This window comes from Acipenser ruthenus, chromosome 6, assembly GCF_902713425.1.
Source record: "Acipenser ruthenus chromosome 6, fAciRut3.2 maternal haplotype, whole genome shotgun sequence".
NCBI classification, from domain to species: domain Eukaryota; kingdom Metazoa; phylum Chordata; class Actinopteri; order Acipenseriformes; family Acipenseridae; genus Acipenser; species Acipenser ruthenus.
This window is the reverse complement of record NC_081194.1, coordinates 53,102,465-53,120,376: the sequence shown is the minus strand read 5'-3', so window position 1 is coordinate 53,120,376 and position 17,912 is coordinate 53,102,465. Positions and strand designations below refer to the sequence as shown.

At 36.5% G+C, this 17,912-nt stretch overlaps 1 protein-coding gene across 2 annotated transcripts in view; it reads left to right on the top strand.

The window, feature by feature from the left end:
- Window positions 1–842: 842 nt before the first annotated feature.
- Window positions 843–17,912, top strand: part of LOC117410666 (coiled-coil domain-containing protein 85A-like) — a 53,294-nt gene continuing 36,224 nt past the window's right edge. The window contains exons 1-3 of one of the 2 annotated variants that reach the window (XM_059025488.1): window positions 843–992; window positions 1,291–1,505; window positions 4,389–6,366. In XM_059025488.1, the coding sequence (XP_058881471.1) occupies window positions 1,302–1,505; window positions 4,389–5,369 (1,185 nt within the window). In that variant the 5' untranslated portion in view covers window positions 843–992; window positions 1,291–1,301 and the 3' untranslated portion in view covers window positions 5,370–6,366. Of the gene's footprint in view, window positions 1,506–4,388; window positions 6,367–17,912 lie in introns of those variants that run through there. The other variant, XM_059025487.1, reaches the window with a different exon arrangement.

Genomic DNA, 17,912 nt, shown 5'->3' with positions numbered 1-17,912 from the left:
AACCAGATCCTTAAAAGCCTTAGTGGAGGTTAGACAAGTACTGTACAAGTACCACCATTTAAAGATATATTTTTAAAAAGGCCTGCTCTGGTTTCCTAGACAACAAAAATACAATCAAGTTTAAATTCACTGTTGTAGATACTGATTTGTACACAAATGGTTTTATTTTCATTTATTTTTATTTCTTAACAGGGAGCTATACCCATTGAGACCGATGTCTCATTTACAAGGGGGTGCTGAATTGGGGTCAAATTCAATCATCACTGAATGAGACCTCAATGTCAGTAACACTGAAGCTGCTTTACAGTCTTATAACTTGATGTAAACATACGTGTGGGTGTTCTTGGCTCACAACATGATGTGTCAGGATAGATTTACCTATACATAAATATTATGAATACTGTAATTTGTGTCTCACAATCGAAAACAAACTATCTGCTACCTGATCAAGTAGAATGCACAGGATGGGCCCTATGCACAAAGCATTAACAAAAAACGATTAAAAAAAATAAAAAAAATACAAATAAATAAATACTGCTTAATGTTCATGAAACTTCCAGCCTGTTGTTTGCTTCTTCAGCAGTCCAAGACCATTCAATATAATGTATTAATAAAAACATACTTTGTGAATACAGTCCAGTCACGCTACAATGACTCAGTACAGTATACCAATTCCAATGAAGTGTGTTAGCATTAGTATACTGAATTATTATACCAATGGCACTGCTTAACAAAAAAACATGAATGCAGAATGTGTCCTGCATGAATTCACCAGGTGGTGCTTGATAGCCATAAAACTTTCATGAGAACACATGGAATGTATTCTCTTTGAAAAAAAAAAAAGAGAGCAGCGCCTCCCGATTGTGTGCCAGTCTGGTGTGTCTCTTTCACTGCAGTCACGCTGTCTCGTGTTGTTGCGGCCAATCGACTAATCTCCACTTCCAAAGCATTTGCAGAGCACTCTGTCAGCACATAGTAGGAAAGAAGGCATGGTGAGCTCGCCAGCTGGAATAGCTTTCACCTTCTCAGTAATCATATTTGACTTACTAAAAACCCTGCTTCCAAAACAATGGAATTAGCCACGTGAATTAAACATGTTTTTTGAGGGGTTTGGAGTTTATTTTTTTACATGTGCTGCAGCAGGTAGTTTGGATACTATTTTATGACTGGGCACGGTGGACTCCAGCGAAACGCATGAGAATTATAACTCTTAAGAAGAGGATTTGTGAAAGCTGTTGCTGTAGTTCGCTTTATATTTTCATGGAAAGTATTATTAATTTTTTTCAACAGCATAAGTAACAATGTCCAAGAGCACAGAAGGTCCAACAGAAGACCTCTCCAAGGTGTCGGACGAGGAAATGATGAAGTGGGGTAAGGAAGAGTTGATACGCAGGCTCCGACGCTCAGAAGCCGAGAAAATGGGGATTATGTTGGATCACGGCAACTTGATCAGGGAAGTCAACCGGAGGCTGCAGCTTCATCTGAACGAGATTCGGGGACTCAAGGTACGGCATGGACTATATGACTACTTATTATTTTGACATCGTAACTGTTCATTAAACCTGAACGCCACAATTAAAACGAATAGGAGGCTAAGTATAATCACTTCTAACAGTTAATAAAAAACACTTTAGGATTGTGAAAACAGCTTTAAAAAAAAACAGAATGGTTGCCTGCAACAAATGAAATAGGCGGTGGTTAGAGAGCACTGCGATTGGGGGAGAAGGGAGAGACTGTGGCAGCACCTTAAATTGAATAATTTGGTGTTATTATAATTTAAAATACGCTGTTATTTAATATTATATTTAATATTATATTATATTAAATTTAATGTAATACAATAATAATATTTTTAAGTTAATGGAATGACATATTGGAATATAAAACTAAACTATTCTTATTTTATCAGGCAAAAAGGTTACAAGGTGACTGAGATCACAGTTAGTTGCATATTCTTTATTCTTTCCATGTGATGTGACGGTAGAAGCACCTTTTGGCACTTTTGTGAAAATATGCATTTGGAGCTACTGTTTCTAGGGTGACAGGCTAGTGATCCATCTTCTGTGACAGTTTGCATAAGTTGTATTAAAAAATCAAGTTCATATGCATAAGAAATAAAAATATTACAGTGTGTAGAACTACTATAGTTATAGCAAAGTATAGTTATAGAAGTGTAGCACCTCCTAGGTACAGGGGCCTGCAATAACATGGTAGAAAACAGGGTTTGTACTCCAAAATGTATTTATTTTGTAGTCTGAGTACGCAATTGTAAATTGCTTCCAAAAATGATTGTCTTTCCACAGCAGCACTGTTTTTTTTTTTTTAAAAATAGGGTAGACCAGGTCTGGTAATTCAAAGATGCAAAAAATAGTGCCTGGACAAATTCAGCAATTTATTTAGCCAACAAGTAACACATGTTAAAAACCTTTAGTGGCACAACATTCCATAGTACTTGTAAGGCATTGCTTCACAAGCTATGCTATATAGTACTTGCCAAATATTCTTTCACAGCTATACAGCGTTACATAGTTCTAGTCAAATATTCCTTCACAAATTATAGTGTTACTGTATATAGTTGTGTAACTGAAATACAATTCGATATATGTAAACAGAGCAATGGCTAAAAGTTTAATATAGTACAAAACAACTTAATATAAGTGCAAATCAATTTCCTAAAAAATAAAAATAAACCTTTAGCCACAACTCTGCTAGGAATGTGATGCATAGAAAATCACAGTTTAAAATAAACAAAGCACACACCTGCATTGGACAACACTCCCTGTATACAATTAAAATATCAGTGCCTTGGTCAGTTGACATTTCTCTCAGACTCTTTTAAAGTAACTTTGGTTTCCCAGACAATGCAGTCATATTATAGTCACGTAACCAGTCATAAAAGCAATTCTGCATTTGATTTTGTTTCTTTTTCCCCATCCCACCCCCAGCAAATTACAGCAGAATCACACCCCTCTTAGCTTTCACAAGCAGGTTTAAATATCCCTCGCTTCATGTTCCTAAGGACAATATTAGAAACCCATTAGCAGAACTACCCTGTAGGTAATTTTACTGAGTGGGGGCCTCAAAGTGTAATTTTTAAAAGTGACAGTGCAACACAAAAAATACTCATTTGAAATAGTGAAAATAAAATTAAGTGTGCAATTACCTTATAAATATTCAAGAACATAAAATACATAAATAAAACAAATTAATGGAAATACATTATTCACACTTGCTAGAGAAGGGAGGGCAGGAACGGTATGGTCAGTGTGGGCAAATGGAACCTTTCCAATGGAATCTGGGTGATTGTAAAGGTGTTGTTTTTCCTTCCTGGTTATACAAGATAAAAGCACTCTGGAAAGTTTCTCAGGCCCCAGAAGGCTGCTAAGCTAATTAGTCAGCTTGACCAGCGTTTGAGTGTGAATAAAGCTGAGAGCACATGAAAGAAAATGTAACCCATTAAATACCAAATAACATTTTCTTTTGAAAGATTCAGAACACAAGCCGTATTTATGTAATTTGATACATTACATTTAGACTTAACTTTTGAAGTTAACACAATTGGAGTAAGTGATCATAACAATATAAAAGAACACACAGTCTTTAAACAGTGGCTCATTATAAGACTGAATCTGTATGTCAAATTTAACCAACACAATAAACATGTACATAAATGTACTGGTCAGTATTGGTTGATATAATGGACAATTTTACTGTTTTCACATATTTTCTTTTTCCCCTTGAATTTATATGACCCTCAACCCAGCATATTACTGTAAAAAGTTACATCATAAAATGTTGTTAAAAAAAAAAAAAAACATGAATATCGCAATGTTACGACTTCATGTGTTTCTTTTAGTCCATATAGTAGTTTAAATATGAAGTGAATTGGGTTTGTAAGTGATAATATAGTCATGTCAAAAGGCTAGGCATATTGATACTGTTGACACCACTGGCTGCTTGTTGTCTCCAGGGCATTACTGTCAATGAGATTGTGCGTCTTGGTACTGTAGTGTTTTCCAGGATAAACCATATACCAGACATTGTGACTTGTGGTAACATTATTGAACTAATCTTTTAAATCTGACTTTCTTTTCTTTTGTTGATATTCAAGGAATTCACAAAAGAAATACTAAGTATGCAAATCAGGCCAAATTTATCAGTGTGCTCATTTTTATTATTGTGGTTTATTTCTTGCTGTAGAATGTTGTGGGTAAAATGGAAAGTTTCAGAAAATGTTAGGTGCTATATGCAATACTGTAATACTTGATACTGTAATATTCCGAAAGATGAAAATATGAATATTCCTTTTTTTATTAACCCATTATTGATACTGTGATACAAAGGGTTTATCATATGAATCCTTTTTTCTTTTCTTTCTGGATCTGAAGGACATAAACCAGAAGCTGCAGGAGGACAACCATGAGCTGAGGGACCTCTGCTGCTTCTTGGATGATGACAGACAAAAGGGGAAAAAAGTGTCAAGGGAGTGGCAGAGACTGGGGAGGTACAGTACTGGGGTGATGCGAAAAGAAGTGACCTTGTATTTGCAAAAACTGAAGGAGCTTGAGGTGAAGCAAGAGGAGGTGATAAAGGAAAACCTGGAACTGAAAGAACTTTGCTTGATGCTGGATGAGGAAAAGAGTGGTGGTGCGGGTAGCCGCAATTCAATAGACAGCCAGAATAGCCTGTGCCAGATATCAGCAACAGGCAGTGGCCTACTGAGGGACGTGGGAGATGGGAGCAGTACTTCCAGCACAGGAAGCACAGACAGTCCAGACAACCTCCATCACAAACATCTGGCAACTAGTAGTCCAGAACGCCTCCAGAAACCACGAAGCGAGGGAAGCCCAGAGCACCAGCAACAAAATAAATGTAGCAGTAGCCCTGATCAAAAACATCTGAGAGGGGCAAGCCCAGAACAGCATAAGGGCCTGGGCAGAGGGAGTCCTGAGCATCAAAAGCTTACTGGTGCCAGCCCTGAAAATCTGCAGAAACACCTTATGAGCAGTACCAGTAGCCCGGAGCACTTCCAAAAGCACAGAGGAGGTGGCAGCCCCGAACATCAAAAGTACAGCAGTGTTAGCCCCGAACATCTGCAGAAACAAGCACTGACTGGTACTCCAGAACACCAGAAAGCCAGGGGAGGAAGCCCGGAGCAGCTCAGACACCCATACAGTGGGAGCCCGGAGCACCTAAAGTACCCAGGTGGAAGTACCAGTAGGGAAGGGATGCAGCGAAGGCAAGCCCCAGATGAAATGTCACCTCATCACAGGAGTATATACAATGGGATGAATGGTGGGTTGATAGACCTACTGAAACCTCATTTGCAAAGACTACAGGCACACAAAACACAAAACACTAAACAGTGACAGCATTTCATTTTAACATGTCTGTCTTTGAACCCTGGAACTGTCAGCCCTCACATGGGGTCTGGTATTTCTTGGGTTTTTTAAAGACTGCAGGAATCATTGTTTGAGCTGCAGTGATGACATTAAAGTAGTACCTCAGACCAGGGATGAATAGCTTATACTAGGTGCAGTGGTACTCCACTCTGGCCCTCAAGATCGATTCCAGTCTTGGTCTTTATTCCAACCAGGTCCTAAATTAGTTAATTGCCTCTTAGCAGCTTCAATGAACTACATTAGAACCTGCTTGGAGTAAAAACCTGGACTGGATTGGATCTCGAGGGCCAGAGTTCAGTACCACTTGTACTAGGTTGTCACTTCTTTCTTTTTTATTTTTTTCAAGACATACGACAGAGAGTTTGATAGCCGGGCTGTTTTAATATTTAAGATGCTGTTAGGGATTTCAAAGAACTAAAAATCCCTTGAGTTGCAATTTGCATATGTGAAGTGGACTATTACATACTGATAAATTAAATCTCTTAAGTTTCATAAATGCATTTACATATTAAGGGATTTTAATTATAAGTATAGACGTTTTAATGGAGTAAGAATCAGTTGTAAATGAAAATCCTAATAGGTCAATTAATTTGATATCGCTGTTTTAGTTTATTAAGAGTACCTTACCAATTTGAGTTGTGGTGCTTAGGTTTAATGCAGTTTTGCATTGTATATTTAAAAATACACTGCTTAAAAATGTGCCATTTTTAGCGTTCCAAATACTTCAGAAGGTTACCTCAATGTTTTGTTGGACATCATTGCTATGTTAATAGCACAGCGCACTGATGATCTGAAGCTAAAGCAGTGGTGGGTTGTGTTTTCTCTCGGATTCACTATCCCGGCGGATTCTGGTTATTATACATTTAATGTAAAATGGCTTAACAGGGGATCTGAAATGTGTGCTATAAAATGTTTCCCCCATTGCAGTGGAAAAAAAATAAACGCAGAATAAAATATTTTATAATGTTCTGTAATTTAATTGTTCACAATGTTTATTGCTTCTCTTTGTTCTCATGTAGCCTTTGATTAGTAAGCTATTGTAAAAAATATCAAAGCCCAAGCTGGGCTTGCTTCTCGACCCCTACTGAGGTTAATAACGATTTTGAAAGGAAAAGTGCTGAGTAGTTTAACTAACTGAATATACAGTGCATGTTTCTAGAGGTGACCTGTGAGCCTGAAGTTACCCAGAAGTAAAATAATGAGGTTTTATTTATGGTAATTGGACAGAAGTGGTAGAAAAGAAATGAATTACTGCATATTATTTTTTAATAACATGGTTACTTTTGCCATAATGCTCATAATAAATGTGATATAGATAAGTTGGCCGTAACATATAATCAAGTCTAGGCTATTCCACTGTTTTCAATATTATTATAATGGTTTTCTTTTTATTGTAAGAATATACAGTAGTGAATTTACAAACCAGGAGGCCTAATGCTCTTCCGGTTCCTTGTAGCTGATTGATCTCAAAATGTTGTCCAATCTTAAAGGATCTCCATTACTCAGCATCAACAACGTGGTTAGGTAACCCATTCCATACCTTCACCACTCTCTGTGTAAAGAAGAGTCCCCTACCCTCTGTTCTAATTCTTCACTTAGAGTTTCCAACTGTGTCTTCTGGTCCTGGTTTCAGTGAGAGAGTATCTGGCTAAAGATTTTAAATACTTCAGATCAAGTTATGTGTGATGGAGTCATTGTCATGTGACAAAAGTATTTAAAAAATATTCTGCTTTTTAAATCAGTTACAACACCAATTTTTCAGCTCAGTTCTAAATTCCCCATTTTAAAGTTGCATAAACAGCAACCCACTTATTGATCATGAACACTGAACAACTGGTGACCTCTGTCAAGCCAAGTGCTTCTTTTCCCATGTTGAACCTAAGCAATGGATTTTACCAAAGCTACTGAAGCCTGGAGTCAAGTGTCCAGCCTGCGAAGTTTCCGCCTTGACACCGGACCTGACCAGTAGGGGTCACTAAGCACAATAAAGAGACTTATCCCCAGACAATATGATTCCCTAACCCTGTAGGAGTCCAGTGCAGTACTTTAGCTTGGTGAGCCTCTGGCTGTACAAGCTATTGTTTTTTTTTTTTATAAAACACAACAAGAAACATACATAATTCAGTTTGCAGGTTTATACACACAACAGACGTGTACCATTTCTTAATTTAGAATGTCAATTTATATTAGAACACAATACAAACCTGCACATATGATATTTTTTAAACTATAACAGAAAAATACATCTGCAACTTGGTTTGTATTCTGTAGTGTTTAAGCATTTTTAAGTATACAAACTGCTAAGTTTTGTGTTGATTGAAATAAGATGCCTGTTTGTGGCACACAAAGTAAGTAAGATTCATTGAAAGAATATGAACCTGCATTTACAGGATACAATGGCACCGGACCCTTTCTAAAAGTGAGTTATTTTAATGCAGTATTTCCTACAGATAAATTAATGCAATATAGCAACTATGTCCAATATTGAAGAAGCTTATATATTTAAAGTTTGCAACAACAACAACAACAATACTACTACTACGATGACTATGACTAATAATAATAATAATGAGCTTGTTATCTGAATGTTGGGTAGAGAGTTGTATCCCACAAACATTGTTTAATTTACTTCAAAACAAATTAAATGTTTGTTTTGTAAAACACAAAAAAGAAAATAACCATGTACAGCATTTACATTGATAAAGAATATATTAAGAATATTAAACAGCTGTCTACAAAGTATTTGTTTAGTTTTGTAGCCTACCTAAAGGCTAGCTATTTTATAAGTGATATAAGGTGGGGGTGGGCTCCAGTGTCCCTGACTGGATAGTATGTTGTTGCTCTGTAGTGATAACCTCAAAATGGCTGGTCTTTTCAGAAGAGCTACAGAAGCATACAAGTGTCATTTGTACAGAGACATAACAGTTCCTAAAATTAAAAAAAACACTCTAAAATGTTGAACTTGGTGAAATTCTCTACCTACAGTACCATACAATTTTAACAACTGCTAGTTTCTGGTGTTGGGAGTAGGATCTTTGTTGCTGTTTTACACTATTCAGAGGTAAAAAAAACAACCAAAAAAAAAAACAGTTAGGGACATTGAAATTAAGTTAATGTCATTCAGGAGTAAATGGAAAATATAAAACTGGTGTAACTACAGAAATTGGCATTACAGAATCAGTTTTTTTATCATACAAAATAAGTCTTGTCTAAGTAGAAAATAGGGTGCATTGTTCTTCAGCTGTAACAAGAAGTTAGATTTACTCTGTCCTGTAGAAATATGCCTCTGCTGTTTAGCAACATTGTTTCTTCAGTTTATAATACCAGTGACCCTCACCATAAACTAAATAACTAACTAACAGATTACCTGCTTTTGGATATTGCCAAATCATTATTAGAGTACATACCGTGCCATGGTTAGACTAAAGATAGATTCAGCTCATCAAAGGCGGTTTAGAGTTTTTTTTTTATCCTTCAACATTTCCTCATGATGAGCTAACTAGAAAGAAAGTCAATAGAAACTGCCTGTACCAGACACATCTGTCCATTCTTAATGATGTATAAGCTAATCAATTACTTCCCAGAAAAACTATTGTACAGTTTACAGTAGGAAAGGGAACGGGTTGGTAATGTCAGTTTCTGCTGAATGGCAACAGTGTTTAGATTTGCTAAGAAATATTTGTTTGGTAATTTTTGTAAATTGTTTAACATGAGTTTCCTTTGGTTTTATTTTAACGTGTTACAGTACATTGTCTTATGCCTTTAGAACTTTCATATAGATATTTGAAATAGGAGTAATATGAAGGAATGTTGATTTTTATACCAACACAGATATACTTTATTGGCACTTCAAGTATAGAAACAGTAAAGGTAGCTGCATGTTATTCCTTTGGTGGTTGAGCACAAAAAACGTTGACCTAGCTCCATATTAATAATGGCCAAATGAACAGTGCACCTGCATCTTTATTGATTGCAGAGTACATCAAATGTGATGTTTGACCTACATAACCCAGACTGGTGAAGTATTGTCTTACACAACCCTAAACAGTATTATAATATTACGCAAACACATGTATATCAAAATGCACATTATTCCATTTGTAGTTTCTGTAACACATCTCAGCCTTCATTCATTACAGGCTGCATTGTTATCCAAGAAGCCGGAATTACAGAAAGATGTAACCCAGTGCAGTATTCATTTCTTCTGACAATGTTCAATATAATCAAAGCTAAAAGCCTTGGTGTTTATTCAGTGATCCTCGTTCGTGAAATAACCACTGTACTCGTTGAATGTTTTAGTGTTGTCCCAGTCCCCATTTCCAAAAAGGTAGGTAATAGCCAAGGTATAGCTTCAATTTAAATAAATAGAGTTGTTTGCAAGAACGTGTAACTAGTAGGGAGTGTTGGATGACTTATGCAGGACTAAAGTAATTGTTGTTTTCAGTCGTAGTAGGTTTCATTACAGGTTGCTTTAGTAAAAACAAAGCTGTGTCAGACTGCTACTTCTGAATGTTTGTGGTGGATAGACTATAAAGCTCTGTGAAACCACTAAATGGTACGTTAACTGTGGCAATCGGAACCCAGCTCAAGTTAACCCCCTTATACTGTAAATTATTATTTTTTAAATAAAAATACATGTTCATGGTGGATCCCTCATGTGTAACCTTTTTAATTACTATTTTTGTACTGTGAATAAAGTTTGTTTGGGGGATGGATATATATATATATATATATATATATATATATATATATATATATATATATATATATATATATATATATATACACATATATAGTAAATATGGACTGGAAAGGAGGTCTATAGTGGAAAATTATTGCCCTGATTATTGCTATTGTTACTGACAGGCATTGCACCCTGGAGGTTATAATAGTCTTCCCCAGGGGCATTTCATTTGCCACTATGAGCTGTGTCTGCAGTACATATTTAATATATTAATCAGTCAAGAAAATAAGTGAGGCATGGTTGAATAGTAAATATTACTTTATATATTTTGTTTAAATATAGCTGATACAGCATAAGTAAATAAATACATAACATAAACAAATAACAGAACATGTTTTTGAAGTTCATACCACTTAGTTATCAAAGTTTTTTGGCGTACAGCTCTCCGTCTGGCTTCCTGACTCCACCGTCATATTTGTTTACGTCGTCGAGTTGAATTTGTTTGACAGAAAGTCAGAACACAGTGACAGTGACGGTTTAATCACCATTTTAGTGTTGGAGCATCTTTCTTTTGTAGTATGTTTTGTAATTCATTTTCTGTTAAGTCACAGAATCGCTATTCAGCTGTTTTTTCACATTCAGCCATTTTCTCTTATTGCGAGGAGTGCAGGGGAGAAGGACGTTCCTTTGAGAAGGGTTAGAACTGACAGTGATGTGAACCAATCACATGTCAGAGGGAGACTATTGCCCGGTGGTATAAGGATGTTAGGGCAATAATTCAATCTATTTTTGTTACTATGATGAGGTTTTGACCAATCACAGGCCAGTATTTCCAAGCACTGATTCATATTATATATATATATATATATATATATATATATATATATATATATATATATATATATATATATATATAAACAAGTAGCTTTCGAGTTAAGGGGAATGGAAGCAATGAATACAGAACAGTAATCGGGAAATTACCCATTGTTCTCTATTCATTGCTTTAATTCCCCTTAACTCGAAAGCTACTTGTTTTTACTTACTCTCCTGAGCTTTTCAGAAGTCAAAGTACAGTATATGTATGTATACAGTATATATATGTATACAGTGGTTTGCAGAAGTATTCACCCCCCTACACATTTTGTTGGCACCTGAGCGTACTCCACGATGCTTTCAAATTACATTTTACATGTAGAATCTACATAAACTACTCCACACTGATAAAGTTAAAAAATGCATATAGAATATAAATAAGTAAGATTTACAGAGAAAAACAGAATAATCTCAGCAGTGTGGAGTAGTGGTTAGGTCTCTGGATTCTTGACCAGATTACCTAGATTGCTCCAGTAAAAACCCAACTGTATAAATGGGTAATTGTATGTAAAAAATAATGTGTAAAAATAATATAATTGTATGAAAAAACAATGTGATATCTTGTAACAATTGTAAGTCGCCCTGGATAAGGGCATCTGTTAAGAAATAAATAATAATAATAATAATAATAATAATAATAATAATAATAATAATAATAATAATAATAATAATTCAACCCCTTTGCTACTGCAGCCCTAAATCAGCACAGGTGCAAATTATTTATTTGGAAGGTCACAGAATTTGTGAAATGGTTTCAGCCTGTATGTACTTAAAGTGGTTTAACTTGTAGATAATTTCCCTCAGGTATATAAAGACTTTCAAGCTGCAACTCACATAGTGATCCAACAAAGTAACCTTGAAGACCAAGGAGCTTTCGAAACAAGTCAGGGATAAAGTGGTAGAGAGGCACAGAGCAGGAGAAGGGTACAAGAAAATTTCAAAGGTGCTGATTATCCCTCTCAGCACAGTGAAGTTCATCATTAAGAAGTGGAAGATGCATCATACCACCCAGACACTACCCAGATCAGGTCGCCCTCCCAAACTGAGGAGCCGGGCAAGCAGGAAACTGGTTTGGGATGTCACTCTGAAGCCAACAATGACCTTGAGAGATCTGCAAAGTTCTGTGTCTGAGACGGGTGTCAGTGTTCACACATTAACAATAAGCCGGTCCCTACACAAAGCTGGCCTGTATGGACGGGTGGCAAGAAAGAAGCCATTACTCAAAAAGCCTCATCTTAAAGTAAGTATGGAGTTTGTGAAAAAGCATGTAGATGATACTGCAGACATTTGGATGATACTGCAGACTTTTCGGTCTAAATTCTGAGCGTTACGTCTGGCGCAAGCCCAACACTGCACATCACCCAGTCAACACCATCCCTACTGTCAAGCACAGTGGTGGCAGCATCATGTTATGGGGATGCTTCTCTTCAGCAGGCACTGGGAAGCTTGTCAGGATAGAGGGGAGAATGGATGGTGCAAAGTACAGGCGACTCCTTGAGGAAAACTGGTTTGAGTCAGCCAAGACTCTGCAACTGGGGAGGAAATTCATATTTCAGCAGGACAATGACCGAAGCACAAAGCCAAAGCCACACTGGAGTGGTTGAACAAGAAGAGAATTAATGTTCTTGAGTGGCCCAGTCAAAGTCCTGACTTGAATCCAATCGAAAATTTATAGCGAGACTTGAAGATTGCAGTCCATCGATGATCCCCAGCAAACTCATCAGAACTGGAGCAATTTTCCCATGAAGAATGGGCAAACATTTCACCATCCTACTGTGCAAAGCTAGTAGAGACCTATCCAAAAAGACTCATAGCAGTAATTGCTGCAAAAGGTGCTTCTACCAAGTACTGACTTAAGGGGCTGAATACTTATGCAACCAGTAAATTTAATTTTGTACATTTTCTTTGCAAGTTTTGCTGACATGTAACCTCCTCATATAACATTGTTCAGTTTAACCACTACAGCTTTGAATAAAAAAAGTTTGCTTGAAAAACTGTGCATACATTATTTGTAATTCAACAAAATGTGACATTATTGGTAGGGGGTAAATACTTCTGCCAACCACTGTGTGTGTGTGTGTGTGTGTGTGTGTGTGTGTGTGTGTGTGTGTGTGTGTGTGTGTGTGTGTGTGTGTGTATATATATATATATTGTGCAGTGAAAACTTATTTGAAAATAAGTAGACTCTTGGTAATCCAAACCAGTTGGGACCAGATCCTCTTTAAATTAGAGGTTTATTTGAAGTACTTATCATAATCTGTACCATAACAATGCCTTGTCTAGTTTTTGTCTTACATTTGTGACGCTTGCATTTCAGAAACAATTGGCAATAACCAATTGAATAAAAAACACTGTAAATGTTTTACACATTTAACATTTTATTGACGTTTGATTTCTACAGCTGATGTCAGCATGCATGTCATAATGTTAGCATGGTTTACACCTTTAGGTTTCAGTGATAGATGTAGAGAATGAAAAGTTTTCACTGTTAAATGCCCCCCCCCCCCCCCCACTTAAAATTCTCAGTCTTATCAGTGGAGAAAAAAAATGTATGTCACGATAGTGCATAGATATGACTGCTATTTTGAGGATTGTGTGTGCGTTTAGTAGGATTATCCTGTTATTATTCCAGTCAATTTATCACGTTTTTTTTAAAATTATTATACCATACCACCTCCTGACCATGAAAATTAAGAATCATGTGTGTTATAATGAAGGTGATTTATAAAATAATTGAATATTGCGGGAAGATGCCTGATATTAATGATATTAAATGAGGTAGTTCTCTGAAGGAATGTCTTACATTAGGATGGATTATCTCATATCATCACGCTATAGTAAGACATTTTAACAAATTGTTTTGCATTATACTACCGTTAATCTTATATTGCTGACAGGTGGCAAATGCAATGAAATTGCTGACAGGTGGCAAATGAAAAGGACCCATCCTGTGCGAATGTAGTCACTGAAAAAATCCTTAATGTTGACCCAACGCAATAAAAAGAGTGCTAATTAAGGTTTAAAAATCAATTTCTTGCCTCGTATTTGTCACCCTTTTCTTCTGTTGAAGGTATTTTGGTTGTTTGCTTGTATTTTATTATTATGTTAGGAATAAATAGATACTTTTGCTATAGTTGAAAATGTGTGCTTCTTCTCTGTAATTATTGACTTCATGTTTTGTAATTCAAACCCACTCACTCCAAAAGTCTAGCTCAGGGGTTACCAAGCACTTACTAGAAGCATAATTGGTCCAATTAAGTAATTTAGAGTACAGTTGGAACAAAAACCAGGAGGGATACCGGACCTCTGGGGCCGGAGTTGGGAACCTTTGGTCTAGCTGATGTCATTGGCAGCCAATCAGAAAAATATGTTTCTAGACACATATACGTGCTACCAGGTCACTTGTAAACAACACTGACAGACAGGATACAAAGATAGGAGCCCCCATAGGCCACTCTTAATTTTTTCTCATGAATATTCATGAGCCAATCCAGAATGAGGCTAGTTGGGTTAAAATCAAAACAATCATGGCGGCTAACAGGGTTCCGAAAAATATAGCGTTACGTGTCCCCACGTGTTGCTACAACTGTTTAAATAACGTACCTGTAATTTGTCTTTTCATTGTTAACATCAACTTTAAAGTATGTCTGAAAGCTCTTTTCAAAATGGCTGCTCTAGTGCACTGGGGTTTGAGATCTGTCCTCTTAATCACTGCAGGAAGAGCGATTTAAAAAAACCAAAACATAACAACAAGTACTCTGGCTTTTCTGTTCCGTACCACATCATGGATCATTATTGCTGTGTTACCTGTTTGACAATGTGGGCAATGATTTTTACACTATCAGTGCACTAGAGCGGACATTTTGAAAAGAGCTTTAACGCAGACTTTAAAGTTATAAGTGAGAATTACGTACAAGAGAATAAAGTCTCGTGGCACTTAAAAATTCCAGCACTACTTTTATTTATTTATTTATTTATTTATTTATTTATTTATTTGAACCAGAACTACTCAGAATGCAGCTCAAAGTGCTTTCATCACTGACACCCACTTCCTTATAGATTGTTGTAGTGTTTCAGGCATTCTAAATTGGGTGAAAAATGCAGTAGCTTTGTCGACGTATTAAAATTAAAAGTTGCAGATATGTAGGAGCGATTCCCGCTGAAATTCAAGACCTGATGCATTATTATTTCATTTGAAAGAACACTCCAGTGTGCATTGAATATTGTTGCTATTTCTCTGAACATTTCATTCTTTCATAAAGAATCTAAAATAATGTAAATAAGTCCAAATATTTATACCCAAACTCATTTTTCTTAAAAACAATTATATATTTTACCGTGAAAGTTTCAATTTCTTGTGAGATTCCAGCAAATGCTCATGAAATCAACGCCCACTTATTCATGTAAACACAAGTTTCTTGTGAAAATGTTAATTAGCTTGTTCAAGTCCTTTCCTAAAGCCACTATAAAAGTCACATGGGAATATGTAAGTTACCACGGTCCAAAGATGGGAGCAGGGAAATTAATGTTTTGTTTGCAGTATTTCCCTTATCAGATTGATGTTGCAGATAACCCCACTTTTTTCTCCGTCTTCCCTAGAACTTTGCATAATGTTAATCATACATGGATCTAAATGTGTTTGTAAAATATCATACAGATTGTATTTACCAAATTTCTGTTTAAAACTTTTACTAAAAATGTTTGATAAAGTACATTGTGGGTTTGTGAATTCAGGTGGTTACAGCTACTATACACTTGCAAATAGCTTTCCAAACATTTGTCAAAACGATTTTATTGTAAAGTACTACTAAGCACTATGTTTAAATGTGTATAATTGTACACCAATGCAATTTCTCCTAGTTATGTCTGAGCAAAACCCGTGTCCATCCTCCACTTACGTCCGTTGGAGCGATGAAGAGACTCGAGTGTTAATATCCATAATGGGAGGATATGATAAGAACTTAAGAACATAAGAAAGTTTACAAACGAGAGGAGGCCATTCGGCCTATCTTGCTTGTTTGGTTGTTAGTAGCTTATTGATCTCAGAATCTATTCAAGCAGCTTCTTGAAGGATCCCAGGGTGTCAGCTTCAACAACATCACTGGGGAGTTGGTTCCAGACCCTCACAATTCTCTGTGCAAATGGTATTTTCTGTTCTGAATGCCCCTTTATCTAATCTCCATTTGTGACCCTTGGTCCTTGTTTCTTTTTTCAGGTCGAAAAAGTCCCTGATGAGGCAGGTTGATACAATGCACAACATGAACATTGTTTAACCCAATCCCAAAATAAAATGTGGTGTGGAATTTTCGTGACTTATGTCTTGGGAATCAACAGTACTCAACATTCCATTTCTTTATTTAGCAGAAGCAGTCATACAAGTACAGCTCAAATGAGGATGCTATATTTGGTATAGAGAGATACAAAATAAGCTAATGAAATAAAAATGTGATACAAAATAAAAGTACACCACTGGGTTACAAAAATAAAGATAGCCGTGCATCTCTAATAGCAGGACCATCTTCATATTGCTGTTTTACAATTCTTGCTGGTGGCTGAGGTAGCTGTTCCTCCTCTTGCCTGAACAGTTCCATATGGTCCTGGCATAGATTGTGCAGGATACAGCAGGTAGTAATAATTTGGGGAACAAGCTCGTGGTACACTTCAGTACGCTTCAGTAGTATCCGCCACCTCCATTTCAATAGCCAAACGCCTGTTCAACCACCACTCAGATTTGGCCCAGTTTATTATTAATAAAGCTACAACCCCCCCCCCCCCCCACCCCCACACACACAGATGATGTGTGAAAAGCAGTGTGGGCTACAACACTAAAACAAAGTATTAAAAAAGCAGGTACTATCCATCAGCAAATCAGATCTTTAATATCCATTTACGTGAAACTGTTCTCTGCTCATATAAACAGTATTTTAGGGACTTTCACGGTTAACAGCACAAGTTAAGTGGGCCGTCAGCATGACTAATTTAAATCTGCCAACCCCCCCACTTCATTTGCATAGCGTTCGGGGAAAAGTAGGCGTTCCAAAGGGAAATGAGAGGCTTTACATGTGAACACTAAAAGGCACCATGTCCACGTTTATTTCAAACAGATGTCGCGAGAAAAGTCAAATACTCATGTAACGTGACCTATTGAGGCTGGATTACCCAGAATTTCTTACGCCAGTCTTCTCCTTTGCTGTGGCTGGCTGATAGTATTTGATTGGCAGAGAGATAAAATAAATGCGTTCTGATGTTTTTGTAAAATGTCAAATTATTATTATCTGTCTGCATCTGCAGTATAGTTTAACACTGCATTTATAAAGCATATCTAAGTTTGACATGTTTAAAAGGTTTTATAGTAAGGGTTAGCATTACTAGCAGCCCGTTTAATGTGCCCTCCGCATTGATTCTAAAGTAGTTTTAAATAAGGTGATGGTACAATAGTTATAACTGTGATAGATTGTGGTATATCATTATTTTATGGATTGCACCTAACACTAATATAACTTACCTACTATACAGTAGGTGTGTCAGTGAGTGGGCATTTGTCCCTGCTATGCTTGTTCTGTGTAGCATATTGGAGAATTTATTTTTAAAAACAAAATGTTCCCTCATGCTTCATTTGCTACTTTTTACAAGTCACACAGATGGAAGAAATATTGATCCTCTGTTGTGAGGAACAGTGTGAGTCAACATGCCTTGTCCAGCTTGACAGGGGAGCTGGCTCTTAACTAATCAAGTTTGCCTTTGGACATCCCCCCCCAACACACAGATACTCGCACACACATATTCCATATAATAGTTCATTCATTTAAGTGACTGGTTGTGCTAGGCTCATAGTGCTTTTTTATTCCTATTTGTCCAAACATCTAAAGGGAAATTGTATTGCAACTTCAAACCAAATATGAAAGAACATTTTACATAACCTCCTGTAATATTTATTTTGTGTGTGTGTTCTT